At 44.8% G+C, this 27,858-nt stretch overlaps 3 protein-coding genes across 11 annotated transcripts; 2 read left to right on the top strand and 1 right to left on the bottom strand.

Annotated features, from left to right (window-relative positions):
• Window positions 1–1,127: 1,127 nt before the first annotated feature.
• IRAG2 (inositol 1,4,5-triphosphate receptor associated 2) lies at window positions 1,128–5,615 on the top strand. The gene is made up of 4 exons (XM_088055602.1): window positions 1,128–1,254; window positions 1,369–1,821; window positions 4,249–4,313; window positions 5,372–5,615. The coding sequence occupies exons 2-4, from the start codon at window positions 1,723–1,725 to the stop codon at window positions 5,613–5,615; spliced, it is 408 nt and encodes a 135-aa protein (XP_087911728.1). The 5' UTR covers window positions 1,128–1,254; window positions 1,369–1,722.
• Window positions 5,161–23,388, bottom strand: DNAI7 (dynein axonemal intermediate chain 7). Of its 7 annotated transcripts, XM_088055599.1 has the most exons (15): window positions 23,379–23,388; window positions 21,393–21,438; window positions 20,319–20,410; window positions 19,340–19,441; window positions 16,955–17,092; window positions 16,058–16,204; window positions 14,971–15,074; window positions 13,615–13,891; window positions 11,772–11,877; window positions 9,264–9,421; window positions 8,445–8,589; window positions 7,976–8,190; window positions 7,228–7,395; window positions 6,931–7,044; window positions 5,161–6,348 (listed from the first exon to the last, which is right to left on the bottom strand). In XM_088055599.1, exons 4-15 carry the CDS (start codon window positions 19,361–19,363, stop codon window positions 6,073–6,075), a joined length of 1,872 nt encoding a protein of 623 aa, XP_087911725.1. In that variant the 5' UTR covers window positions 19,364–19,441; window positions 20,319–20,410; window positions 21,393–21,438; window positions 23,379–23,388; the 3' UTR covers window positions 5,161–6,072. The 7 variants fall into 7 exon arrangements, 6 of the variants coding, with proteins under 6 accessions (XP_087911725.1, XP_005531929.3, XP_087911722.1 ...); XM_005531872.3 differs by lacking the exon at window positions 23,379–23,388 and having other exon boundaries at window positions 21,393–21,446; XM_088055596.1 differs by lacking the exons at window positions 6,931–7,044; window positions 23,379–23,388 and having other exon boundaries at window positions 21,393–21,446.
• Window positions 23,389–23,613: 225 nt separating this feature from the next.
• ETFRF1 (electron transfer flavoprotein regulatory factor 1) lies at window positions 23,614–25,397 on the top strand. 3 transcript variants are annotated; one of them, XM_014260475.2, is made up of 3 exons: window positions 23,614–23,717; window positions 24,920–25,022; window positions 25,121–25,397. In XM_014260475.2, the coding sequence occupies exons 2-3, from the start codon at window positions 24,978–24,980 to the stop codon at window positions 25,334–25,336; spliced, it is 261 nt and encodes an 86-aa protein (XP_014115950.1). In that variant the 5' UTR covers window positions 23,614–23,717; window positions 24,920–24,977; the 3' UTR covers window positions 25,337–25,397. The 3 variants fall into 3 exon arrangements, with proteins under 3 accessions (XP_014115950.1, XP_005531918.1, XP_014115951.1); XM_005531861.3 differs by lacking the exon at window positions 23,614–23,717 and adding an exon at window positions 23,921–23,984; XM_014260476.2 differs by lacking the exon at window positions 23,614–23,717 and adding an exon at window positions 24,034–24,240.
• Window positions 25,398–27,858: the final 2,461 nt, after the last annotated feature.

The raw sequence follows: 27,858 nt of genomic DNA, 5'->3' as shown, positions 1-27,858 counted from the left end.
TTCTCCCTCGGCGGGCGGGGTGCGGGATTGGCGCTGGGATGGGCCCCGGGACCGCTGCGGGCGGGAGGAGCCGCTCCGGGACGGGCGCTGGGGCTGAGCCCGGCGCTGCCGCTCCTGCTTCGGCTGGCGCGGGGCTGAGGTCCCGCCGCGGCCGCGGGGAGCCGGGGCTGTGCCGGTGCCGGGAGGAGAGCGGCGGCTCCCCGGAGCCGGCCCAGGATCGCGGCTGGAAGCGGGCGGGGGGGGGGGACCGCCCCGGCCGGGCCCGGCCCCGCCGCCGCCCCAGCGCCTCCCGCCCCTGGCGCGGCGCCCCCTGGCGGGCGGGAGCGGCGGGCGCAGCGCCCCCTGGCGGGCGGGAGCGGCGGGCGCAGGGCCCCCTGGGCGGCGGGAGCGGCGGGCGCAGCGCCCGCTGGCGGGCGGGAGCGGCGGGCGCAGCGCCCCCTGGCGGGCGGGAGCGGCGGGCGCAGCGCCCCCTGGCGGGCGGGAGCGGCGGGCGCAGCGCCCCCTGGCGGGCGGGAGCGGCGGGCGCAGCGCCCCCTGGCGGGCGGGAGCGGCGGGCGCAGCGCCCCCTGGCGGGCGGGAGCGGCGGGCGCAGCGCCCCCTGGCGGGCGGGAGCGGCGGGCGCAGCGCCCCCTGGCGGGCGGGAGCGGCGGGCGCAGCGCCCCCTGGCGGGCGGGAGCGGCGGGCGCAGCGCCCCCTGGCGGGCGGGAGGGGCGGGCGCGGGGGCCCCTGGCGGGCCGGAGGGGGGGGCGCCGCGCCCCCTGCCGGGCGGGGGCGGCGGGCGCGGCGCCCCCTGGCGGGCGGGAGCGGCGGGCGCAGCGCCCCCTGGCGGGCGGGAGCGGCGGGCGCAGCGCCCCCTGGCGGGCGGGAGCGGCGGGCGCAGCGCCCCCTGGCGGGCGGGAGCGGCGGGCGCAGCGCCCCCTGGCGGGCGGGAGCGGCGGGCGCAGCGCCCCCTGGCGGGCGGGAGCGGCGGGCGCAGCCCCGGAGTGCTCTGGGCCCAGCTCCGCCCGGAGCCACCCCCGCCCCAGCACCCCCGAGGCCACCGCGCCCTCCGGACCGGGCAGCGCCCGCCTCCCCCTCCCCGGTACCCGCACCCCCGGGCCGACTGAGCGGGGCTGGATCGTCACAGGCGGCAGGAGCCGCTCCGGGGCTGGGGCTGAGTCCGGCGCTGCCGCTCCTGCTCCGGCCGCGCCCGCTGTGACACCAGAGCCCGCCGGGGCTCGGTCCTGCTCCAGCCGCTCATCCGACACCTGTTGGGTGAGACAGCACGCTATCCCTGCTCTCCTCCACTTTCTCTGTGCCTCGCACTCTCCCACGGAAAAACCTGTGGGTTTAAAAAGCTGGTGAAACCTGTTTGCTCTTTATTTCCAGAGCACAGGAGGTTCTGACTTGGAAAGAGCCATGAGGATCATCAAGTCAAACGGTGATGAGTGACTGCCCCTTGTAGGGACTGAATTCAGAATCTTGGCTTTCTCAGCACCCTGCTGCAAGCACCTGAGCTAATCTCGGGGTCATGAGGAAGGTCCTGCCTGGGATGAGAATAGCTGCTACCAGCAAGGGAATTCCTATTCAAATGCAGCTCCTTCTTTCCTGCTGAAGCTGCTTTCTACACCAGCACTTGGCATGACAGCACAAAACTCTTCCAGTAATCCTGGTTTCCTGCCCTTTCCCGGATTTACCCAACAGCTGTAAAGGCACTCACTCCATGTCCCTTTCCAGGAAGAAATGAGCAAGACAAGTCCTGAGGGTTTATTTGGTCCATGGCCAGAGTTCTTCTGGACAGTGTCAGGGCTGGTCCTGCCTGCAGAGGGGTGCTTCCTGCAGGTGAGTGTTCACAGCCCAAAAATCACAGCAGGTGCTGGGGCAGCTTTTCTGGCCCGGAGCTGCACGGAGGCCTCGGTGACTCCCACTCACTGCCAGGAAAGTTCCGTGGTGTTTCCTCCGTGTGTCCCAGCTGTCTGGGAGGGGGCTGGCAGCCCCAGAAAGGGAACCAGCACCTCTTGTCCTCGGTGTTTGCAGGGCAGGAGCTGTGCCTGCAGTGTCCCACCTGCGGCACGCAGCGTGCCAAGCGCACATCCCGGGGATGGGCACTGGGATTCCTGGGCAGTGCTCGGATGGACGTGGATAAAGGGCTGCCAGTGGCTCCTCAGCCAGGGGCTGCTCCAAACGGGCACCTGGAGATGCTTCAGCCCGGACAGACCCCACCCACACCCCAAAAATACCCCAAGCTGGCATTACCTGGGAATGTCGGCACGGTGCATTTGTGGAGAGGCTCAGACAGCAATTCCCAGTGCCGACCTCCTGGAGCTCCCACACACCCCCAGGTATGAGCCACCCACCCCAAATCCCTTCCCTTCCAGCCCAGGGACACCATCCATCAGCAGCATTAAAGCCAAGGGAACCTTCCCTCATACAGAAATTAAACTCCGAGCAATAGTCCTCAGAGATGCCTTAAAATAAAAGGTTACAGTGGGATGAACTTTTGTTTGGATGAAATTTGGAATTTTTGAGGGAGCCAGCTGGAACTACAGAACTGATGGAGAGCTTTCACAGGAGGGTACCACTGGAGGTGTGCTGAAAGAAGGGATGTGCATCCATTTCCTCAGGGTAAAGAACTTCTAGAGGCCACTCCCGAGGCTCTGAAATGAACTCAGCTTCTGCAGGAAGAGATGACCTCCCCTGGGCCCAGGAGCTGCCTCAGCACTGGCCAGGAGTGTGTGTGGCCACTGCTGTCTCCTGCTTTAAAATATCAACTGGAGCCTGACCTCAGGGAGGTGAAATTGGCTGAATTCCAGGGGACTCTGTCAAGTGTCCCCCAGGGACATTGGTGGGGCTGGGGAATGAGTGATATAAATAGCAAATTCTATGGATTATAAACCTGTCTTTGTCCTGATCCCACTGAGCTTCCCTGGAAACTCTGCTGGTTCCTTACACAGCTGGTGTTAAAATGGCAGCTCTGCATAGGAATATCCACATTCCATGAGGCACTGTCAGGTTATTCCAGCAGGAATTTGGGGCTACAGGTATAATTCATCTGAACTAGCAAAGCTGATACTGAACCCCAGATCTGGACACCACACAGAGAACAATCTTTGTGCTGTCCTGTCAGCTGAAGCCCATGGGCTGGGAAATTTCAGCAGCCAAATGTATGGAATGATCTAAATCCCAGCCCACAGCATCCCCCAGAGGGACATTCCAAGTCCAAGGGTGGGAGCTGGTGTCCTTCCCCTGCTGCTGGTGGGACAAATTCCCTCCACACAGTTGGCCCTGGCTGGGTGGGAGATGAGAGGAGGGAGGGTGGATTGGCTGCCCAGGAATTGCTGGGAGATGAGGCTGCTGGAATCTCAGCTGAATCGACTGAGAACATTCTTTCCTTGCAGAAGACAGGAGCCAAAGCAGATCCCTCCTGGCCAGGCTGTGGGCAGCAGCTGGATCTGCTCTGGGGGAAAACACCTTGCCCCTGCCAGGAGCTCTGACTGCTTTTCCTCCCAGCTCCTGAGCAGTGTAGGGCCACTGTGAGGGAGTTTAAATCCAAATAAACCCCACAGCCCACGGAGTGAATAATCCCAACGGAGAAATGCAGTGTTGTCATAAAAAGCTTAAAGATCTGTTAAAAAGGCTATGACAACGCAGTAATGGGATTCCCATGAGCCTTCTTAATAATCTTGGTTCCATTTTTATGTATTTTTAGTCCCTCAATGGGCAGCTTGTAGAATTTATTCTGGGACCTAGAGGTTGAACAGGGCTGGCTTTGGACTGACCTTCACCTCTGGTCCCACTTTGTGCAAACACAACTTGGGCTGAGCTGGATGATCACCTCAGCTTTTCCCTCCAAAATATCCCCTACTTCTTTCCCTGCAGATGAACTTGGATTTTGCCCCCAACTGTCCCCAAACTCACCTCCACTTGCCCTCCCAGTGTCCATTTTGTTCCCTACAGGTGCCCTGGTGACACCAGGGAGGTGCCCACAGTGCCCTTCTCTCCAGCCAGAGGCCACTCCTCTGGCTCTCTTCAGTCTTGTCCCACACAGTGGGGCACAAAAGGGGAAAGGTTTGAGAATACATCAGCACGTTTCTGTGCTTCAACAAATCTCTCATCAAATCATCTTTGTGTCACTTTCCATGTGAGGTTTATGTGTCAAAAATCCATGTTTTCCTATTCAGACTAATTTTGAAGTTTTTCAGGAAGTCATGATCTCACAGGACTAACAGAAATTCTCCCAACACCAATTGCTGCTTCTCTCTCTGCCAGGGCACCAGCAAGAAGTTCTGGGTCAGTTCTTGTTCCATGCTTGCCAGTGACCTCAAGAGAAAAAGGTACAGCTATTGCTATTAATTATTGCCACAGATTTTGGGTTCACAGTTGGGTTACATTTCTATTATATTCTGTAAATAAAAGGAGACAGACATCAACCTACTAGAGCTGACTTGTCCATTCCCTGCTCTCCCAAACCCTTCAACCACTCTCCCAAACCCAGCACTGCTGCAGATCTCTACAACAGAAGAGCAGTTTATTCACAGGGGGTTTCTCCTAACACACATTTCCCATAATGTGTCCAGAGCAATCCAAGTGCTTATTTTACATCTCCACAAGTGTGGCCAAAGCCCCAGGTACACAGGAACACCAAATTTTAAGTGTACCAATAGAAGTAACAACAGATTTAAGTATTATTCTTCACACAACAACTAATCCAATTAACTACTGTACACTTGAAATACTTGGTGTGGGAGGGTCAATAGAGCTTCTGTCTATCTTGAAGTACAAAGCATGAAAAGAAAATTAATTTTTTCCACAAAACAAAATTTAAAAAAATATAATAAAAAATAATGCCATACACTAGGAACTGCCTTTTTAATTTTAAGCTTAGTGTCCTAGAACTCAAACATCCATTAAAAAGAGAAACACACATGAAATGGACAAAAGCACCAAATACTGGACAAACCTTCAAACAAGGATCATTCTGGAAAATGGGCTCATCCAAAACCTTTCTCCATCCTCAGGGATCGCTGCACTCACTCCAGGGTACTTGGCAGGAAAAAAAGGAGCAAGTGGAGACTTTATGGCTTCCCTAGGATCTTTTCTCCTTTGACCACTGTGGGCAGTGACCAGTGACTGGGAAATGCTCTCTGGGAACCCAGTGTGAGGAGCACGGGTGGACTGCTGACAGGGGTCAGCTTATCAAGAATTTGCTTCCTTGACTGTGTTTTAAACCCAGAACCAAAGTTCCCCCTGCACAGCTCCCAAAACAGTAACAACCTGTCACTTTTGATGTTCGTGGGATCTAGTTTGCTGTAGGGCTTTTGGGGGTGGGATGGGATGAGTTTCATGTTTTGAAGAAACACTGAAGGGCTCTGTGCTTTCCTGCCCTGCCCAGGTACAATTTGATGGCAGCGTGGGCATCCCACTTCAAGGCTTCCTTCAGCAACGCTAACAAAACCTTCTGGGTGTCTGTGTCCATGCTGGTCCTGCTGGCTGCTCTCACGAGCTTCCTGATGGGGCTGTCCCTGCAGAGGCCAGCAGATGCAGCCCCTGTGGGCACTGGGGATTCCTGGACACTGGTGCAGCAGCTGCTGTGGCCCTACACAGGACTGCAACACAACGGCCCTCCCCCGGTATAACCCCGGCTCCGCTGCCGGAGCTGCGCTGCCACGCTCTGCCGGACAGGAGCTGAGGCTGCCCTTGATTTAAGGTTACGTGTCTGGGTTTCTTTTGTTGGGTTGTGGGTTGGGTTTTGGGGAGGAGATTAGTTTTTTTTTCTTTAAAGCATGACTTGAAATTTTAAAAAAAAAGTATTTTTCTTCTCATTCTGGCAAAAGTTATCTTTAAAAGTAGCTAAAAAGGTCTCAGTTCTGTTGAGGTTTACAATAGAACAGCAATTTTTAACATTGTTAACAATAAACACGTCTAGGTGGTCTAGCCACAAGAGAATAAAGAATTTATTTTGCTTGAACAAAGATAAAATGTTTGCATTTTAGAACCTGTTTCAGTGATTTGAACAGAAAAGGATTTAAGACTTGAAATGTAACTTTTTTGAAAGCTTGTGATAATAAAGTTTTGAAGGAAAGCTTGCTGTATCTAAGAGTATGCTAAAACTCTGGTAGCAAGGAGCAGCTGATACACAGAATCAATAAACAGGAAGCCAGCTCTTTCCACTTTATCCATGGCTTCATTGCTGGCAGAAGCCTTGAGCATATGGTGGAGTGTGGAGTGAAATTCAGACTCTTCTTTCAGCTCTTCTGTAAAAGCTTCACTGGTTTCAGTGAGCTTGAGGTTTTGTACTTTCTCACCATTGAACATATAAAGAGACCAGTTGTTGTCTTTGGCAGAACCCACTGTAAGATGTTCACTTGCCTATGGCAGGAAAAAATGCACTGTGAGGTGAAGCCTGTGCCACTGTCAGAGAACAAATTCTAATATTTGTGTGCCACATGCATTTAGCCTGAGAGTGAGAAAGCCACTCCAGCTTTCAGCAGTGGGGTGTGTTACCTTTCTCCAGCCACACGTGGGAGTGTTTGTCTGGCTGGGAGAAGTTTTAACCATGTGTTTTAGTTCACAGGTGGAGACAAATCAACACTGAGGTTGCTTATTCCCTCCTCTGCAGTAGGGAGCAAAAGAAACCCTACAGGCAGGAAGGAATTTCCAGCTGTTCTTTAAAAAGGTGGCAAAGCAGATTGCTGATTTTCAAGAGGCCTCTGAAGAGCATGAAGCTCTGTCACCCCAGCTCTGGCTAAAGCCTCCCTTGGTGATTTATCAGCTCTGTTTTCCTTAGCAAGTGTCTTTGCTGCTGAGACTTGTGTCTCCTGAGAGCTCTCTCAGGTGCAGTCTGTGACACTGCAGGGGCTGAAGCCACCACAGGTGAGTTCATTGTTTCTGTCTGGCTGGGGAAGGGGTCAGTGCTGGCCTGCTCTGGAAGTTTGGTCTGACTCCACAAACCTTGAACACGACTCGCTCTGGCCCTGCTTCTCCATTCCACTTGCTGTGAGCAAAAGCAAAAGCAGCTGCAAGCAGAGCCATCTGCTCATAGGCCTTCACTTCTGCCAGGGCAGCCTGCAGTGCACAAGTAGCAATCAGACAAAACAGAACTTGCTCTATTTCCCTGTGTTACAGCAATGTCAGGGCCTGCTGTACTCAGTCCCTGGCTCAGCTGGCAGCACAGCAGCTCCCAGTGCAGGAAAGGGTGACCTGAGTGAAAAATGGGAGGGAAAACCACCAGGAAACTCTGGCACTCACCTTCCTGGGCACAGGGACATACTTGGGAGAGTACTCTGCTGGGAAAATGTTCACTCCAGCTCTTTTCAAAGCTGCTCTGAGGGCAAAAGGACTCATCCATTTTCCTGTCATGTGGGAAAGCACCTCCTCCTCTTCCACCACTACTGAAGACAACATACACTGATTATCCTGTTGTACAAACCAGTGAAAGCAACTTACTAGTCATGGAAATAGCTTTCTGGTTTAGGCTTCAAATATTGATATCTTTGCTGGCTATTACCCACATCATCTGCTACTCTGGGCTGTGACCTTTCATTTACAGATCCTGAAGAGAGCCAGCTTTGTGTAGGAATTCAGAAATTAGACTGGTGTACTGATTTGTACAGCAGTGAACAGATGGGTAATCATGAGTAGCTTGAAGTTTGAGAAGCAATAAGGAACATTAGTAGTAGGCTGCTAGAAATGCTTTAACTTCTCCTGGTAGAGCTGAGAGGAGAGGAACAATTTTTAGGTCTCTAACAGGTAGAACAGGCTTGAATGCAGCAAGGCAGCACCAGCAGCAAAGCACTGACTGAAACTTTTCAGAGCAAATGCACAGATGCTTTCTCATAGTAAATAACTGAAATTAAATAACCAGCACAGTGCTTGGAAAGGAAGAGAGATTCAAATTACTCTTGTGGAAACATCCCTAATTCTTACTCAGGGACACTGTAATAATTATGGGATTTTTGAACTGCAAATGTTTGATTTTAAAAAATATTGATAGTACCTTAATTTGGATCTGAATGGTTGCAAAGGCTGCAGTAACTGTGAAGAGTCCTTCATCCACCCCAGTGGGGTGCAATTCCCAGGCCTGATAGGGCAGGTTCAGGTGAGCATCCTGGAAAAGGGCTACTGTATAAAAGGCACCCATCCCAAAAGTGATGCTCTTTTCTTCTGCTTCATATGTTATCTCGCTGATGCCATCAGTTCTCCACTGCTGGCCTGGACAAAAAGGAAGCAATGATACACTGATGTACATGGAAGGCTTCTGGCAGCAATGCTGAAGTAAAACAAACCAAAAAAACTAATAACAAAAAAAATGTAAAATCCCCAAATCAATTAACATTGAAGTCCCCCAACTATTTCTGGGCTCCAAACTGGAGCCTTATCTTTACAGCTGGATTGTGACAACAGTCCAACTTGGGTATAAATTCCACTCTTCAAATTTAAAATAAATTTATGTCCTAAGTTCGTACCTGCAGCATCCCATCGGGCTACCACAGGCACTTTAAAATAAATCACATTATCAGGGAGCTTCAGGGTTATCTGTACAGCAAATTGTGTGCCATCTTCAGCCTCTCCTGGGGAATATGGATGCACCTCCAATCCAACATCCAGCAGCTTCGGCAAGACAGGAAAAGGACGGATAAGGGGTTTATCAGAAAATGCAGGATTTTTTATATGAGTTCATCTAACTACTGCAGAGTTTTTTAATGCACCATTTAAAGAGTTTACTAATATTGCAAATTTCCAAGTACAACTTTGAAGGCAGTAGAAGAGTAGCTACCACGAGGCTTTGGAACCCTTCCAGTGCCCCCGTGTGGGCACAGCCCTTTTTAACAGAGCACAGCCTCAGAAACCAGGAGCAGCTGGGAGGCAAAAGCAGGTGTAATTCCACTCCCAGTGTCAGAGGGAAGGTCCCAGGGGGCTGGGAATGAACATCCTGGGCTGCTCCCCTGCCCACAGTGCTGCTCTCTGAGTTTGGCTTATTGGGAATTGCGATTACTGAAAGTTTCCAGCGTCACAGTGCAACCTGTGGGGTAGCTCAGCACTAGAGGAAACCAGAACACAGCGATTGCAGCCCTCAGCCAGCCTGAAGAGCCTGCAGCTGAACCAGCAGTGCTTTTAGTACCAGCTTTTACCTTTCACACGTGAAAATCTGATGCTTTGCAAACCTCGTCTCATTGGTTTGCCGCTCAGAAGTCGTGTCCAGTGCGTGTGCCAGCAGTGACAAACCTCAGGAGCGGCTCCTCAGGGGTGCCAGGCACCAGGGGCTGATCCCTTTCCTCCCTCACCTCCACCATGCTCCAGTCCCCGACGTCCCGGGCCTGGGGCGGCAGCTGCAGGGCATGGATGTGGTACACACCCCCCAGGGGCAGCAGCTGCTGCAAATCAACAGCTCTGGGTGCCTCTTCTCTGCCTCCTGCCTCCTCCTGCAGCAGCGCATCCGCTTCTGAAAAATTCACCGGACAGCAGGAGTTAACCTGGTGCTCAAACTCAGCATTTCCCACCTCTCTTCATCTTCACTCTGTGTGCTGGAAGTGCTCCAGGAGGCAGCATTTCAGCCCCATCTGCTGGTGCTCTTCAATAATCACTGAAATGTGGGGAAAGGCAGAGAGCTGGGCAATGAAAAGCGCTTCTTGATTTGGGGCTTTTGAATTTGTGGCCAGTGCCAAATGTTTTCTATAGGAATAAGGTTTTACTGACAAAATGAGTCCATTGTTACATGCACAAGAGTTTCACAAGCACAGTAATACAGTAGATTCTGGGCAGGTTTTGTAAGATTATATTGATATTAAAAGAAACTAAGCAGATAAAAAGGTATCTAAAAATAAGGTGCTAAAAGGTCATGTGCTGAAGGTGAAAGACATGGTAATTATGAAGAGCAAGAGGGATTTAACATTAAACACAATTTTCAGATAACAAAGATAATTCCTTTTTTGTGTATAATTACATATATTTCACATATGTATGAACTTAAGGTTTAATTAGCTGGAAAATGATAGTAAAAGGCAGAAACACTGTGGACAAAAATGACCACAAATATTTTCTTTAAGAAAAAAACAAACCAGCCCACATCAAACATCACACAAGATGGTACAGGAGGAGAGAAGCTACTGTCAACAGGAATCAAGATAAAGCGTTCAGTACTGTAAAAACAGCTACTGAAATTGTTACAAAATTTGCTCTGAGAGAATTAGACCATATAAAAAAATGACAACTCTCTTTATAAATTCTCTTCAAGCTTAAAAAAAAAAAGTGAAAATTTTGTATTTTAGTCTTAATTTTATGTCAGATTTAGTTACATTCTGCAGAGGTTTGACTCTACTGTATCACACACCATCATAATGTCCTTTTGCAGTTATTCTGAACAACAAACTTACCAGAAGTAAAAACATTTTACTGCATTTTACAGTGGTAGCTTACACTTTAACTTGTTTTTTAAAATAATGATACAAAAATATGTAAGTATCCTCTAAAGAAACTATTTATTGTCCCCAGGTAATTTATCTCTTTAACAATGGTACAATAAGGGTAAATCCAAAGAAACTGTCACTCTTGTCTGTTGTTGCATTTCTGTTTTTTAACCCTCATTTACCTGGCTCCTTGTTTTGAACTTAAGGTAACTGAGCAATCTTTCACTGCTATTCTCAAAAGTGATTGAAAGGGTTTGCAAATCATGAGCATGCCAGAAAAAACAGTTTTTTCCTTATTAAAACAGATGAACAAGCTGGAAAATACTCAGGTATAATTGGTATCTGTGCACACCCACTTCACCTAATACTGTGGCAGAAATAAAATACAAATTCCTCCACATGAGGCCCAAGTCCTTTATATTCTCTTGAAAACCTTGCTTTTAGGGTCTAATCTGACAACTGGTTCTCTGGACTACATGCTCAGTCCAAAGTGTTGTGGGCTGGGCTTTGGTATTTTTACCAGAAGAAAAAGGCTGTAAAGTAGAGCTAAATTATGCTAATAGTTGTTTGCAGTTGTTTTATTTAAGTCAGTGCCACAAGAAAATTCACTCTTATTAAACCAAAGCACCACACCACAACACTGGAGAAATGTGTAACTTATGTGGACAGACAAACAGTTGTATTTCCTAGAATTAGGCCCTCTCACTTTAAGCAGCCATTTAGGTAATGCTCAGTAACACCCCACACTACACCAATGCATACCATAATATGCATTTGAATCATCATTTTCTGAGGCAGTAAATCTCCCCAGAGCCTGGCAGATTCATAAAGATTGTGTGTCCCACCCATAAACATATGTATAATAATACACATATCTATATAAACATGATAAACATGTACATAAGCATAAATAATAAATAAAATAAGTGTGGGGATGAACTCCATTTTCCTGTCCTGTTATCATCCCACATGATACAATCATGTATAGAAATGACTGAAAAAATAGAAATGTATAGAAATTATTAGAAAAAAACCCCAATCATTAATAGAAATGTCAACAAAACTCAAGTGTTATCAAAACATTCCTATATTTATAAACTTCAGTACATTCACATGGAGATATTGCAGTGTTTCCACAGATCAGGGAATGGCCTGGGTTGGAAGGGACCTTAAAGTCCAGTTCCAGCCCCCTGAACACTTTCCACTATCCCTGGTTGCTCCAGAGCCGCATCCATCCTGACCTTGGACACTTCCAGGGGTGGGGCAGTCACAGCTTCTCTGGGCAGCCTGTGCCAGGGCCTCCCCACCCTCATAGGGAACAATTTTTAATACATAAAATACTAATAAGTACTTTTGTAGTGCTGCATGTAAAAAATAAACAAATACCTTGTGATGTTACATCCAAGACGTCTGCATTCATCTCAGTTTCCTCCTCTGTCTCTTTTATATCATCTGTGTTATTGCTATTTTCTTTCAGTGAGGCAGCACTCTCCTAGACAAAAAGCAAGAAACATTTTTCCATTAGTCAGAGAGAAGAAAGTATCACCTCCTTCAAGGACGCCCAAGGAGAAGGGATACAGAAACAGTTGTACCAATCTTGCTACAGGGTCAAGGTTTTAAGAGAAATAATTTCTACCTAGCTAGCAAAAATATTTTGATTAAAGGTACTCTCTAATTTGGAACTGGATTTATAAATAGTGACAAAGTAATTACTTAATTTCCACAGCAAATTCCATCTTGATGTCCCTGAGTACCAAACAAGCATCCAATACTTTATCAGCAGAGTGTGCACTCAAAAGTTGTGGTTTTGCTCATTTTACAGCCAGCAGAGTGGCACAAAGTAAAATGCAAGTTGAGGCTGAATGCAAGCCAACACTGAAACTGTGCCAGAACACACCAGTAGCTTTGGCCCATGCCTGGCCCATAATATTTATTCCCTTTCACACTGTATTTCACTGTATTTCCACACATAAATGTGGGGGAGCTCAAGGCACAGCCAGACAGGAGGATGCCGAGAAACACATTCCCTTGTATTTCCAGACAAATATCCAACCCAGACAGGGATTCATCCATGCCACAGCAGACTCCTCTGGAGGCACACCACCTTCTGTGCCCTGGCTCTGCAGGCCAGCACGTGGGAATAACACACATCTCCTCAAACAGGACAGGAGGTGAGAGGACAGAAGCTGAGACAAGTGGAGCCTTTAGAAAAGAAGTCACAGAATGGATTGAGAGAAAGAGTGCAAGACCTGGGAAAGAAGAAGAGAAGGAATAAAATGAAGGAGCCTAAAGGAAGTCTGAGAAATATAGGTGAAAAGTGCCAAAAGATAAGATTTGTCATAAAAAAAAAAAGAAAAAAAGGAACCAAGAGAAGTAGGATTTCAAGCACTGATTCATTACAAAGGTGCTGGGGACTGAAAAGGAGAAAAACCGTGATCATGAACAGAGGTTTGATCCCCATTTGTTCCCTATATGGATTCCAGAATTTCTTCACCTAAGAGTTGGATTCGAGGATGCTTGTGGGCCCCTTTTCACTCAGAACATCCTATGAAATTGCTCCAAACATACTAAGAAGAAACTTGATGTTTATTTCTGCAGAAATTTTAGGTAGTGAACACAGGGCATTTACTTGAAAGTCACACATGATACACAAAGTGAAAACCCCAAATGCAGTACGGACAACACAAAACCAAGCTACCTCCATCACGCCTAAAGCAAACATATTCCCTGGAAGAGAGCTGAGGAAGAGCACAGGCAGCCAGAAACAGCATTGGAAAAGCCCTTTGAAAAACAAAGGGTCAGCATACAGACATGGAGCAGCCACACACCTGCACAGCCAACACCTGCTGAACTCTGAATCCTACTCTGCACACTGCAAATTTTCCTGAAATTGGATTCCTGCAAGGAATTTTGTGGGGATGTCTGCTTTGAAGAAGCAGAATCCATTCATCTGTACATATGCCAGAAATTTATAGAAATATTTTGCAATGGCACTTCATGCTTGATTCTACTTTTAAACCACCAACCAAATGCCAATTGCACACCCTGTCCAAACTTCCCTTTCTACTTTCCATTTTTCCATTCCCTTGAGAAGATCTATTACACTGTTGACAGAAGTTGTCTTTTCCAAAGAAACATTTAAGGATTTGGCTGTCCTGCACAGGACACTGTGACTTAGCTTCAAGTTAACAAGAGCAGTGTGGGATATCCTTTGAGGATTTTTACCCACCTTCCTCCCTGTAGAACATATTTCTTCTGCAGCAGGCACACTGGGCTCTTTAATGCCTTTCTCCTCTTCTCCTGGTTCTTGCCCAGTGTCTTCTGGATGCTCAGCTAACTCCTCGCTGTCTGAGGCCTCTGGCCTCGGCAGCCCTTGGCAGTGCACCCACAAGGGAGACACGTGGTCGTAGCAGGTGTGCAAGACGCGAATGGCCACACTGCTCAGAGCCAGGGATTTGGGCAGGTCAAAGCCATGCCCCACCTCCTGGAACATGTGGTTCTTGAACCTGGGAAGGGCAGTGACAACAACAGCAACAACAGGCACTGGTAAGATTGGCAGCACTTCATTTGGTGTTTCCTCACAAAAGGTTCAAGTCTCTTTTGGGATTTGTTGCACCTCCTGAGAAATGTGGGATGTCACCGTGCTTGTGCTGGCAGGTCTCTGTAAGAGCCTCCAGCAAAGCCACAGTTGCATCAAGGGGATCAGAAGTTTCAAAAATAAGCCTTGGCAGGATGACAATGAGGCAGGATCAAATGGCAGCTCTTCTAGGAATTACATTCCTGGTAAAATGGACTAATTTACTGGGAAAATCCCTGCACAGCTGTCTGTGTTACATCACTCTCAGCGCCTTTCAAAAGAATTCAAATAATACTTATTTTTGGATAAGATAGGCTGGTCACAAGTTCTAAAAATCTTCTAGTAAAGCAACACTTAGCTTTTAATTGTTAGTTGAGTATTTTAAGTGCATCTCTCTACTGGCCAAAAGGCTTTAACACTTAACTCACATGGGCTCTTCCTGCAGGTCAGTCTGACATTGCTCAGCACCCACCCTTTTACTTAACAAAACTCACAGCAACAGGTCCTTAGTCAAGCTAAAGTCCTTTTAATAACTTATTTCTTATATTTATGGAGTGGGAGTAGGAAGTCTGCTCAAAAATCTCATTTTGAAAATGTACCATTTAAATGGTAATCCAATAAAAACACAAAACTTCATGAATGAAAGTGCATCCCAAGCTCTAAAATATTTTCTCTTAACTGAGCACAAAGTATCACTCACTGCTTTGCAAGCAACTGGAACAACTTAGAAAATATGAAATGCATCAGCAAGAAACACTGCTTCCAGAGGAATTTCAAATCTCTGCATGAGCGTTGTTTTTCTTCCAAATTTCTTCTGGCAGTGACAGGGTTCTGCTGTTGCATTTTAAGAAATTTATATATCTCTAAACCACTCCTTAGCAACAGCCAGCACTGAGAGTCTGCAGAATGAATGCTATTCAACAAAAAGAAATATGGTGAGAAACTGATTCTTGGTGTTTATTCAACAAAGCCAGGCCTCATTTCAAAGTAATAATTTGTGTGCTGTACCTTGCTTTCTTCTTCAGATTGGCCCAAATACAGAAAGTAGTATTTTTATCCTTTATGACTGTGTGCATATTCCCAGTTTCAAAATCTTCATACATACTAGCTGCCTACAAAGAAAAAAGCCAATTAAATAATGTTCTATTTACTTCACTTTGATTTATCTTGAATAAATAAATAAATAAATAAATACATGTAAGAATGAAAATACACCAGACCAAGTCCAACTCAAATCTGTTTCTTAAAATTTGAACTACATTCCCTTTTTTCCCTCTGACTTCATAAATTCTGAGCCATGTACTGCCAAATAGGAATTCTTCCATTATTTCCCAAATTCTCAGGATAAATTATAAAAAACCAACAAACAAAGGATTTACTGAGCAATAATGGACTCTTACCCCAGAGTCACTGCACGGATTATTTTATCATTTAGGCAACATCAAACTTGTGAAATAATAATTACATTGGGAGCTTAATCCTAAATTCACTAAACAAGAATTCAACGTTTCTTAATTTGCAGGGGGTTCTGACTGTGCACACACAACTGGTTCACTATTTCACTAATATTCCCTTGCTAAACATATTTTATATAAATGATTAATATCCTTGAAATAGGAAGGTCCCTACCTACACATGCAGCTCAAAAAACGACTCCCCAGAACAATTTCATTTCCTTGTTTGAGTACTCTTCACCTTTCCCCGGATCTTAGTTTAAAAAAATACTTCAATCACATGAACTTGCATTAAAAAAATGTGTACACGGCAACCTTATGAGCTGCTTTTCACATCTACATTTTTGGTCAACAAATTTCATACAGCACCTCTTGTTTCCATTATCTCCAAATCTTACAAAATTTCCCAGTAGTTTATTCTTGTCTGACTTAATGATCAGATTTTCCACTGTAAAGTTCAGATTTTCAGGAGTTTTGAATAATTACAAAGTCTGTCGAGTGCTATAAGCATGGTTTGAAAACTCATAGACTCATCTCTGTGACAGTTTAGGATCAAACAAAGCAAACTATCATTAAAGGACACTTGGAGTTAAACTTATGTGCACATATCACGATCTTGAAGCAGAAGTTTGCTCACTCACTTTGAGCAGGTTCTGAGTAGCCTCATTGTACTTCTGATGAAGCAGATCCTGCAATTGCAAAATAAATTCCTGGTACTGGTCTCGTTGTTTTTCTGTGATCTCATCTGGTGATGCTTCCAATAGAAGAAACTCCAACTTCTCAATCAACTGGAAGACATTTACATGGGAAAAGTATCTGCTTTGACACCATCCTTAATATACTGTGTGTTCTGTCACAAAAAATGAGGCAAACCTACTTCCCTTGTACCTAAACAGATTTTGGTCACAAAAATAACCTTTTTTATTTTTTTATAGACAGATAGGAAATCTAACTTACAACCTAACCAGCTCAGTAAAACTTGTATTACACATTAAACTTCCCCCCCAACACCACTTTCTAGAAGACCCCATTTACCTTTCTGAAAAGCCACAGAAAGTCAGCATAATTGAAAATAAAATCCCAAATTTACAGAGCAGACAAAGATTGCTTAAAATCGCTTCACAAGCTATGAATGGCTGGTGACTTTTGTTGGTAAAAATCAGTTCTGGGAACTTTTGCTCTTACATGGCATTTTACTGGCTCAAGTGTTACAAAATGAGGCTGTTGTCCACCAAAGCATTTATATCTGACAGGAGATTGTATGCTGTGGTTTAAAATGGAAAGGAATATGGGTGTTGGAATGCTAGTCCTCAGTGTAGAAACACAGCACACAAATCCCTTAAATGCATATTGAAAGTCAATACACATCTTCTACAGGGTTAACAATAAATCTGTAATTAAAGAAAAATGGAAAAATTGAAGAAAAACCTTTAGGTGCTGAAGGTCTTTCAGTCATTTGGCCATGAAAAAAGGGAAAATAGAGGAGGCTGTTAAGGATATGTTAAGCTTAAACTGAAATACATAATTTTAACATTTACATTTAGGACCACTTCCTCTTTCTCCATCACAAGCTGAACGTCCACATCTTGGTCGTCGCGCCACAAGCTCATGAAAGTGTTGATCTCCTGAGGTATAGTGGGGTCAGGAGTCCCATCACATTTGAGGTAATGCTCCCACTAAAGAAGAGTTCAAAGAAAAGTGGATAGAGGTATACTGCACAGTGCTATTACAAGAAAAAGGAGGATTCTGAAAGACAAATATAGTGACAAATTCACACCTTCATCTAAACAGGATTCTAACACCACCTGGTTTATTATCCTTATGCCAGGAAAAAAAAGTTTACTTTGATATTCATGTGTTAAGATGCTTCTGCCCACCTCACACTTGCTGTTTATACCCATTTATCAGTGGGTGCTCCACAAAAGCAATGAATTCATTACCTGCAACAAGAGAGGGGTGGAAGAATAAAATGACTGCGAACAGAAACGAGGAAGGTGCAGATGGGAAGAGGCAGGTGGGTCTCAGATCAGATTCTGCCAAGAAAACTGAAAACTCCTACACTGGCAATAAAGCTGATTAAGAGCCTCTACTGCAACATATTTACTCCTCCTTTCTCTGCCTCTGAGGATTTCCTCTCCCTTACTAGCATCAATTCTCCTGCTGCAGAAACCCCTGGTAGGAATGTGAAATCCTAGATTAGTGGATTTTTTAAAATAATTTTATTTTCAAATCAACACTTGGCCATTCCTACAAGTGCTGTAAAGAAAAAATCTGTGGCAGACTAATGCCACTTAATGCCAAAAGTAAGCCTAACATTGGCTCCTGGAATCAATTTATCACCCATAATGGAATTTTTGTCATCCATAAAATAGAATATCAAGGAAACACTGCCCTCCTGTTTGCTGTGAAGATTAATAACCCCATGTTACTGAAAGTTGCATTACAAAGGAAAATGTATCTTTTAAAGCAAAAGCACTTACAGGATTGCATTCCCAACCACTTCCATCAGCATTCCCACTGACTTCAAACAAAGCAACAATAGGGGAGTGCCGAGTGCACTGGAAATTCCTGTATAAAAGACTGATCAATTTTCAGTAATAAGACATCTGATTTCTTTTTTTTTAAATCTTTGCACTTAAAAGAGAGCTTCACTTTTATAACCACATTCTTGGAAGTAACAGCACTTTTTTGGAGAAAAAGGATAAATTTCATGGTAAATTGTAAACACATGTCTTCATCTAAACTGAAATTGTTCAGAAATAGATGTGGAAACTCAGTACTTGATATTATATATTTATTTTGCCCTAAATAATCTTAACAACAGACTAACAGAAACTCTGGTATTTCCCACCATCTACCAGTGTTTTATCAGATTTACTTTAAAATCACTAGTTCTAGTTTGCCAAAAACATCCATATGCAACAGCTGGCAATGATCACAAACTGTAACAGGGAAATGCCAATTGCATTCAGAGAAAAATTGTTATAGTGAGAGTGGTAAAGCTGTCAAAGATGCTGTGGTACCTCCAGCTTTTAAACATTTCAAAACCCAACTGAAAACCTTGATTTAACTTCAGACTTTACCCTGCTTGGTGCAGGAGGTTGAACTACAGGAATTTCACAAGTCCTCTCTAACATGATTTATCCTACGATTGTGAAGTTATTCTGCAGAGACTTTAAAAGGAGTAAGCAATACACAAGACAAAGAGAAAATCCTTGTGTCCTCAAGACTGTAGGGTATTAAACCTTAGGTTCCTTACCTGACCAAATCTCATTATCAGACTGTTACTGACTGATGTGTCAGCAAGATTCACAAAAGTGAAATCTACTGTTTTTCCACACCTTATCACTTAAAATTGAACTTGACAGGTACATAATACCATTGGGTGATAATACCACCTTAGTAATAATAATAATCCAACCACCTTGGATGTCATCCCAAACTGCAGACACCAACTTTTAGCTGCATTTTCATACATTTTCAGCCCCGACCTGGGTTTGCACCACATCCTTCAAAAATCTGGCACATCTCTCTCTCTGAATGATACCCAGGAACCACTGAAACAAATGTTCTACAGAATTTCTTTTTAAGCCCTGGCAGAACTTTCTTGGTGAAAAGGTTAATAGCACAATGATTTAAAGAAACAAAGAGGAAGAACAGATACCAGAACATCTGAAATTACAATTCCTTGTGACTGTTGGGGTAAGGTGTGAGGCACTGATACTTTGATCACCAAACAGGCTCCTCTTTGCCCACATTTCTTTTCTGTGCTCCACAGTAAAGAAGAGGGTGAGCATGGCCTGTCACTGCTTTGAGATGGAGCTCAAAATGCTGTCATAGCACACTCCTACACTCAAGAACTGGAAGCTCCTAAACTCTCTTCCTTGCCAAACCTATGGGCAGATTTTGGCAAGAAAGCTTACCTTGGCTTGTTCTCTGTAATCCATTTTCCACTGCTGTGCAGAAAGAAACTTCTGTTCCAGTGAATTAAGTTCTGCTAGTTCAGACTCCTTCTCTCCTTGATACTGTTAAAATATATATATATATATATCAAACAGGACAGTTAAATATTTGGCTTATTTCTTACAATTATTTTACACAGAATAAACAAATTTGGGATATTTGAATGAGTTATTATTTTTTCTTTATGAAACATCCAATTGAGAAGTCTGCAGTAGTTTGCAATATGCTACTGTCATCTCAGTAGCTACTGAGCCATATGATAAACATAATGTGACATATGATTGTAACCTCTCATTTGAACAGTTTCCATGTCAGCATCCTGAAGACAGCTCTAATGGGAGCTGCTAAAAAATGTAAGCATAATTTGGAAAAAAGGGTGCAAGATTGTTTTATTTCTTCCCTTTTCATTTCTATTATTTTAAAGTCATCTTCTCCCTAGGAGGAAAAAAATATTCTGTGAAGTACAAGAGGAGTAGAAAAGAGTGACTCTTTCAAAAAAAATTAGTTTATTGTAAATCTCTTTTTATTTTTTCTTTTTAAACACAAAAATATTTATCTATTACCAATCTGTTTTTGTTCTGAATGCCAGACTGTTGAGAAAAATAAATATACATAATCTCAAATACAAATCACTGTATCTGCCCGAGCAGGGAACTAATTAAGGAATTTGTACCAAATATCCTCATGGGGAACATGAGAAAAACATTCAGTTGAAAGCACAGTGGAAATGGGGAAAAAAAAATGCATTTCATCAAACTAAAGAAACGCATATCACAAGAGGTAATGCATTTAAATTTATAAAAACTGGAAAATTTCCTCAGTATTGTTCCCAACAGTAAGTACAAAAGGAAATTAATTCCTATAAATTACTGGTGTTTTACAGTCCTTGTCTTAAGTTTAGAAATAGGATTAGATTTTTTCATTGAGTAAAAAACTAACCTTTGCTTCAAGCTTTTCCAAGTGCTCTTGATATAGTCTCTCCCTTTCAAGTCTTTCTGCTTCTTCTTGTTCAGCTCTTAACTGGGCTTCAGCTGAGGATTGGGAAAGAGATGAAGGGCATAACTATGCTTTCCTAAATGAAATCTAAAAAATTATTTGGTTACCAGCTGTAATGATAAAACCACTATAAAATGAGCAACATAAATGTTTATCTTTCACTGCACAGAAATCTCCCATATGAAGATTGATCCAAATTAATTTGAATACTTCTAAAACACACTGTTTCTGGTACTGCCCCCTCAGTCTGTGAGGATAAAAGTGGAAACAGGACTGCTCTCTCCATCTGCAGCTTCAATGGACACAGGTTCTCAATCCAAAGGCTCAAGTGAAATTCGGTGCTTGAATCCCAAACTCCTCTTCTTCTTTACTACAACCGCTGGTTTCCTACAATTTAAATTTTACATCTGTTCGTTCACTGAAATCCTCTTCAGGATCTGCTACTCCACAGTTCTGGCTTCTCTTTGCTGCCATAGGGTCTAGAAAATTAGAGAGGATGTGAAAACTAGAACTGATTCAACCTCTACACCTTCAGTCTAAGATGGCACAGCCTGTGCCTCAATCCAGATGTTCCCAAACAGTGACTTGATGTCATCACTTCCAAGTAAATCATACCAAGGCTGTGTGCTGCACTGAGGCAAGAGTAGCAGCAGTTCCCAAATAGGCCTGGGCCCACCTGAGCTGCCACTCCCACCACAAAAGCTTACCAGTGATTAGCAGTCACTGGCAGTCACAGCATGCCCAAACTCCCACCGGGATGGATTAACAGTAAGTTAATTCTTCCCAACTTCCTAATTGCAGTAGGAACAACTAGAGAAGAGAGTATTGCTCTGACAGGGAAATGAGATGCAGCACCAAGGAAGAGGGAATTTGGCCCACACAAGAAAAGAGGAAGGAATCATTTGTATTTGTGAAAGAGACAGCAATTCACATCTATTTCACGACATTACTTTCTGCCTGTTAATTTAAAATAAACGATTTGTCCATCATATCCCCTCTAAATGAAGTGCACAGTACCTCTCAGCTTTGCTTCTTTCTTCGATTTTTTACTTTTGCCATTGGACTTCATGTTTGCAGTAAGGGAGAAGAAAACAAATGTCAGTGTTATTTTAATACAATTTGGCAGTTCCAAAACTCTGTAACTTTGCCCTTCAATGTGATCCCTCAATTAAGATTTTAGACTCCCTAGACAGCCAAAGAAGCTCCCAGAACAGTAATGCACATTCTGGACTCAATTTTCTTCTCTTTTTTATGACAAGATCTTACAATTAATGTATTTTTCTGTGCTAGACATTCCCAAGCACAGCCACAACACAAGACTATTAAAATCTTTTGGTTTAATGTAGAAATTGAATAACAGGCAAATCTGCTAAGAAAGTAGATGCTACAATTTTAAATATTTTAGGAAATACTTGAAAATGTATTTTGGGACAAGCCTGGCATTTAGAAGCATCTAATTCACAAGACAAAATAGCAAAGAGTTCTCTTTTCTGTTATAAAATCTCACTGCAACTCCCGACAGTTCATTGTTCACCTCCAGCATAATTCTAGAATAACTATATTTTAAATTTGTGGTTCTCAGAAATTATCTGACTACTGGTCCTTCTTCACACACACTTATTTCACACTTTGATTCCGACTATCACACATTCAGATATAAATAACTACTTGGTCACACTACTTGGCATGGCAATAAATCTATTGGCATAAATATATATATATATGAATGCAACTCTGAGTACAGAGATTGCCATGAAGCTGGGACAAATACAATGGTGACAATTACGTGTCTCCAGAGTCTGAGTGCATCTTCTTGGATTTGTTACCAAAGCATTCATTTGCAAAATTATTCCAAAATACAGTCAGTAAAATTCACACTTCTACCCATTAGGATTTCAAGAAAGAATTTGTTCTTTTCACTTTGATAAATAAATAATTAAACTGGAAATGGAAAATCTGCTTGTTTCAACTACTTGCAATCACGTTTTAGTCAACTTATTTTCACATTCCAATGACTTAACAGAGCACTGAGAAGAGTGATGCACAGCTGGGGAGGGGTAGATAAATTAATTATCACAGAATTAAGAATAACCCAAAAGATAAATATATGCAACCCAGTTTCCCACAGACTTCTGCCTGTTGTCCCTTCACCCCTCCCAATTCTGTGTTCAGCCTATGGCTCAGATAACAGAGTCCCAGAAACACTCAGGTTGGAAAAGACCTCCAAGATCATCAAGTCCAAGCTGGGCCCAATCCCTGTCTTGTCACCCAGCCCAGAGCACTGAGTGCCACGTCCAGTCATTCCCTGGGCACCTCCAGGGATGGGGACTCCAAACCTCCCTGGGCAGCCCCTTCCAGTACTTGACAAACCTTTAATGATGAAATTCCTGCTGACGTCCAACCTAAGCTTCACCTGGCACAGTTTGAGACCATTCACTCTTGTCCTGCCCCTTGCTCCCTGGGAGCAGAGCCCAACCCACCCTGGCTGCCCTCTCCTGTCAGGGAATTGTGGAGAGCCAGAAGGTCCCCCCTGAGCCTCGTTTTCTGCAGGCTGAGACCCCTCAGCTGCTACTGATGCTCCAGCCCCTTGTCCACCTCTGCTCCCTTCTCTGGACATGCTCCAGCCCCTCAATGTCCATCTTGCAGTGACAGGCCCACAGCTGGACACAGCACTGGAGGTGAGGCCTCACCAGTGCCCGCGACAGGGGCACAGTGACTGCCCTGGTCCTGCTGGCCACCCCGTGGCTGGGACAGAGCCAGAACACGGCCGCTTTGCCTGGACACCTGTTGCCAAGCCAAACAAGCTGCACTGGCCACGCTCTCTCCAGCAGCGCTACAGGAACATTTGGCCTCCTTGCAAAGAGCACAAAAGCTCGGTGTCCTGGAGACGCCTCTTCCTCCTTCAGATTCAATTAACCCTGGCCAGTTGCCTCAGGAAAAATAAAAAAAAATCAGATTAAAAAAATAAACACAACAGTGAACGGTGTGTTTCTGTCTACCTACCTTTTTTTTTGGACCCTAAAAGATTAGAAGGGGAAAAAAAAGGAAAGGGAACATCAGTCAACAACATATCAGCCTGAAAGGAACAATTAGAAATACACAATTATTCTGTTAAAATTGGACGCGATCAGCTATTGAAAAACTCTAATGACAGTAATTTCAATACTGCAGAAAATTAGCCACTCACACACGACTCTCGGAATGAACTTTGTTACCACAGACCCATTCTGACAACGAAGTCAGAGCCACCTCCCGGCTGCTTCCACACGGAGCAACCACAGCAGCAAAACCACCGCACAAGGACTTAACGCCGGGGCTTACAAAAGATAACGCGTCCTTCAGGTGCTACATTGAGATTAAAGCCTTTATTCCACCTCCCGGGACTCCGGTAGCTAACGAGGAACACCCCGCTTTCCTCCACCCCCTCACCCTTCCCCTGTCCGGCATGTATCCCGCCCGCAGCCCCCTCCCCGCCGCACCATGTCCCGCAGCGGCGGCGCTGCCCCTCAGGCCGCCGAGCCCGCCAGGCCCCGGCGCAGGCGCGGCTCGGGCCGGACGCGCTCCCGGCGCTGCCGGAAAGCGGCGCCGCGGCGGCTCCGGGAGCAGCGGGTGAGGTCCCGGTGCGGCCTTGCCGGGACCCGCGGGGAAGCGGGGATGGCTCCGGGGGAGCGGGGCGGCAGGCAGAGCCAGGGCGAGGTGGCGGCCCGAGGAGCCCCGCAGCGGGAGCTGGATTGGATTCCGGTCGCTTGTGATTTGGTTTTGGCTGCGCAGCGTCCAAGGCCGGGCTGGACAGGGGTCTGGGCAAGCTGGGATAGTGGAAGGTGTCCCTGCCCACGGCAGGGTTTGGGACGAGATCATCTTTAAGGTCCTTTCCAAGCCAGGCCATTCTGTAATTTTGTGCTTACAGAACTAAAAATCGGTTACTTTGTCACTTTTCCTTAGGTTTTGCCGGTGCACGCTGGACTCAATTTGTAATGCACTTAAAGAGTTCAAGAGTCCTTCAAAAAGTAAAATTTATGAATGCGACAGTTGCAGGAATATACATGTATATGTATAAAGTTTATATATATATATAATACAGCAATTTGTAATACATAAATATATATGGAGATAAAAATAAATGCATGAAAATATGGTATTATAAACATTGCTATATGAACATATAAAACACATAACAATGTATTCTATTTATATATCTTTACCACTTTATATGTATATATATGAAGATACAGTTTTTTAGCAGACAATAGAAGCAGCTAGGCCAGCTGGTACAGAATTTTAAGGGTGTGAGAAAGCAGTCAATGAACAGCACAGAGTGTTGCAGCTGTTGAAAATTATTTAGAAGTTTCTTATTTTCTGTTTGAGGGTGGAGGGGAAAAGACAATGAAAAGCTAAATATAATAAAAAGGAAGAAAGAAAAAAAAGAGACAGAATAGAACCAGAATTAGAGTGAATGGGGCTCAGTAGGATACAGAAGTTTTAGGAAGGCCGAGGTGGTTTACTGACTTCCAGAGAAGGCTAATTTCAAATTGATTATCCTTCAGGTAACAAAGCCCAAACAACCCAAAAAGTCACACAAGGAGAGTTCATTGAAATGTGAGAATGGCCAATTCTTTAAGAAGTGAAGTGATAAAACTGTACAAAAATGTAAGTGTCTTAAATGCCACCAGCACTTAACCAGAAAATTAACCCCCTCTCAGTGTGCACTCAGTTAATTAAAAACACATTATTCTTTTCTCTTTAAGCTGCTGTACCTTGGAAGAGAGTATCCCAAAGGAGCAGACTACTTCAGAAGCCGTTTGAAAGCAGCTTTTCTAAAAAACAAAGATGAGACAGACCCTGAAAAAATTAAGCAACTGATTGCCCGGGGAGAATTTGTTATAAAGGAGCTGGAGGCTTTGTACTTCCTGAGGAAATACCGAGCCATGAAGCAGCGCTACTACAGTGATGACAAGCCCTGACTCTGCCTGTAATCACACACCCAGGAAAGGTAACAATAAAAGAGCTCTAACTGCAAAAGAAGTGAAATGTAAATCCTTCATGGTCCTCTAGGACCCAAATCGGGGAGCTGCTTCCCTGCCAGGAGTCACTTGAAGGGTTTGGGGTGTGCAGGTTATGAGTAATAGGTTTTCCTCTGCTGCTTTTGACCTCCTCAACCAAAACTTCAGGTATGAAACAAAGTTGCAGGAAGGAGTGGTTGCACAGCCCTGTTCTGTTTCACTTCAATGTATGTGTTGAACAGAAACTCTTCTTACCCCATACCTGTGTGTTTCGCTGTCAGTTCAAGGTGCTATGCTTTGTTACCTAAAAGATGAACCTGATTTGAAAAATCCTCGACATTGAATGATCCATTTCCCCTGGAAATGAGCACCCTCTCAAAAGTGAAGTTCCCAGCCCTGGAGAGGGAGTGCTGTGCTCAGTTCTTGTCTCCTCAGTTCAAGGAAAGACAAGGAGCTACTGGAGAGGATCAAGCAGAGGCCATAAACATGAGGGGTCTTGAGCATCTCTTATGAGGAGGGACTGCAGGAACTGGGCCTGTTTAGTCCAGAGAAGAGAAGACTGAGAAGGGCTCTCATCAATGCGTATAAATATCTCAAGGGTGGGTGCCAAGAGGACAGTGCCAGCCTCTTTTCAGTGGTGCCCAGCAACAGGACAAGGAGCAATGGCAGTAAACATAATGCAAGAAGTTCCACCTCAGCATGAGGAAGAATTTCTGTACACTGAGGGTGGCAGAGCCCTGGAACAGCTGCCCAGGGAGGGCCTGGAGCCTCCATCTCTGGAGACATTCCAAACTCACCTGGACACGCTCCTGTGTCACCTGCTCCAGGTGAACCTGCCTGGGTAGAGGGGTTGGATTAAATGCTCTCTAGGTCCCTTCCAACCCTGACTGTTCTGTGAAAGTAAATTCTTGAAGCTTTTAGCCTCATCTGCTGAACTTGCACCACCTTGCTGTGTCAGGGAGACAACTGCAGGGTTAGGAAAGGGAGCATTTGAACAATAGTGCTTTAAGCACTTGGGCCCTGAAGACAGTTCCTGCTACTGCTGATTTCTGCTGTTGTGTAATTGCTGCAGCAGGAATAGAAAACTTGATCTTTGCCCCTGGAAGAGAAGTTTGGCCATAGCTGTTTGCTCCAGGCTGTCTCTGTTGGCCTTGGCTTGACTCACAATTGTATCAGAGCTGATACTGTTGTGTTGGTTGGTGTTTCCACCAACTAAATGACATTGGAGAGAGAAATAGTCTTTGAAATATAGGTAAGGAATCACTGCAGTAGAGCTGTTGGCAGCAGCAAGTCTTCACACTGGCAATAAGGAGTGTTTTAAGATCACTCAAAGAATTGCCAGCAAAGGCATCAGCAAAACCAGATTTAATATAAAAGCAAAAGTGTGACAAAGTCCATTCAACAAGGTTCACTCCACTATTTACTAGATAGTTAAAGCCCAAAGAAAAAGCAAACTAGAATCTACAATCTATTGATCTAAAACCAAAATCAACCAAAATGTATCTCTGAGGATGCTGAGGATATAAAAAAGGGTAAGGATGGAAAAGGGTATGGATCAGAGGAATAAAGGAATAAGGGAGATGCTCCTGTTGAATCACAAAGTTCAGAGTGGACCCCCATGCAAAACTGAACCCCAGATCTGACCAGTGGTTTATGCCTGAAGCTTTAACAGCACTTAGTCCATAGTTTAATTTAAAACATACAGAATTTCTCATATGCACAATAGCAACTCACTTGTAGGCCTGAGTTACTTGCAGATCTACAGTACTTAGAATCTCTGAGAGCACTATCCATTGTACATTTTTCTATAGCATATCCACACAAACAGTCCTGAAGGAGTATGTACAAGGTATACAATTCCCCTGGAATTCACTGAAGCACTTAGGTTGGATACCTTTGCATCTTGTCAGTGGCTGAAGGGTTGAGCCTCAAGGAAAGGCGGCATCATCATTCCATGCTCTGTTGTCACTGCTGGTCCTCCAAATACAGTAAACAGGAGTTCAGTGGCTCTGAGGTGCCACACAGAGGGAGATTTCTGGTCACTGCTGTCCAGGAGAGCTCTGAGGGCCTCACTCAGGCCCACTCTTTATAGGGTCACAAGAGAGGTGGGTTTATGTATGTATGTATACATACTATTATGTATGTATGTGTGATTATGTAAAACCACAGCAGTTTTCCATCCTGACCACAATCCAGGTCAGTAACGTCCTTTGGAATTTCAAAAGCAAAAACGCTGTTCCACTAAGGGTGTTCTTCGGGCAGGCAAAATAAGTTTCCAAAGCTGTTGGTTACAAAGCAGGAGCTCTTCAGACAGCACCAATTCCTGGAAACTGTTCCTGAAGAGCTCCAGACAACCTCAGCCCAGGTGCTGAATGAGCATTTCTGAGATTACAGCTGCCTGAGGAGGGAGCAGGGAATGCAGCAGCATCCTCACAGAATTCTAGGACAGAATTTAAGAAGTGATGGCAGATTACAGTAGCTTG

This window comes from Pseudopodoces humilis, chromosome 5 (genome assembly GCF_049639895.1).
Source record: "Pseudopodoces humilis isolate 2021_Gansu_Grassland_sample_001 chromosome 5, ASM4963989v1, whole genome shotgun sequence".
NCBI lineage: Eukaryota > Metazoa > Chordata > Aves > Passeriformes > Paridae > Pseudopodoces > Pseudopodoces humilis.
Note: the sequence above shows the minus strand (reverse complement) of the source record. Positions and strands in the feature narration are given on the sequence as shown.

Bases quoted from the DNA above. Each gene is read 5' to 3' on its own strand.
- IRAG2 (XM_088055602.1), top strand. From the start codon at position 1,723: ATGAGCAAGACAAGTCCTGAGGGTTTATTTGGTCCATGGCCAGAGTTC. The intron at 1,822-4,248 runs GTGAGTGTTCAC...TCTCTCTGCCAG, and splicing joins CAGAGGGGTGCTTCCTGCAG to GGCACCAGCAAGAAGTTCTG. The intron at 4,314-5,371 runs GTACAGCTATTG...TGCCCTGCCCAG, and splicing joins AGTGACCTCAAGAGAAAAAG to GTACAATTTGATGGCAGCGT.
- DNAI7 (XM_005531872.3), bottom strand. From the start codon at position 21,444: ATGAAGTCCAATGGCAAAAGTAAAAAATCGAAGAAAGAAGCAAAGCTG. The intron at 20,411-21,392 runs GTACTGTGCACT...CCCAATCCTCAG, and splicing joins GAAAGAAGCAAAGCTGAGAG to CTGAAGCCCAGTTAAGAGCT. The intron at 16,205-16,954 runs GTAAATGTTAAA...AATGTCTTCCAG, and splicing joins AAGAGGAAGTGGTCCTAAAT to TTGATTGAGAAGTTGGAGTT.
- ETFRF1 (XM_014260475.2), top strand. From the start codon at position 24,978: ATGGCCAATTCTTTAAGAAGTGAAGTGATAAAACTGTACAAAAAT. The intron at 25,023-25,120 runs GTAAGTGTCTTA...TTTCTCTTTAAG, and splicing joins TGATAAAACTGTACAAAAAT to CTGCTGTACCTTGGAAGAGA.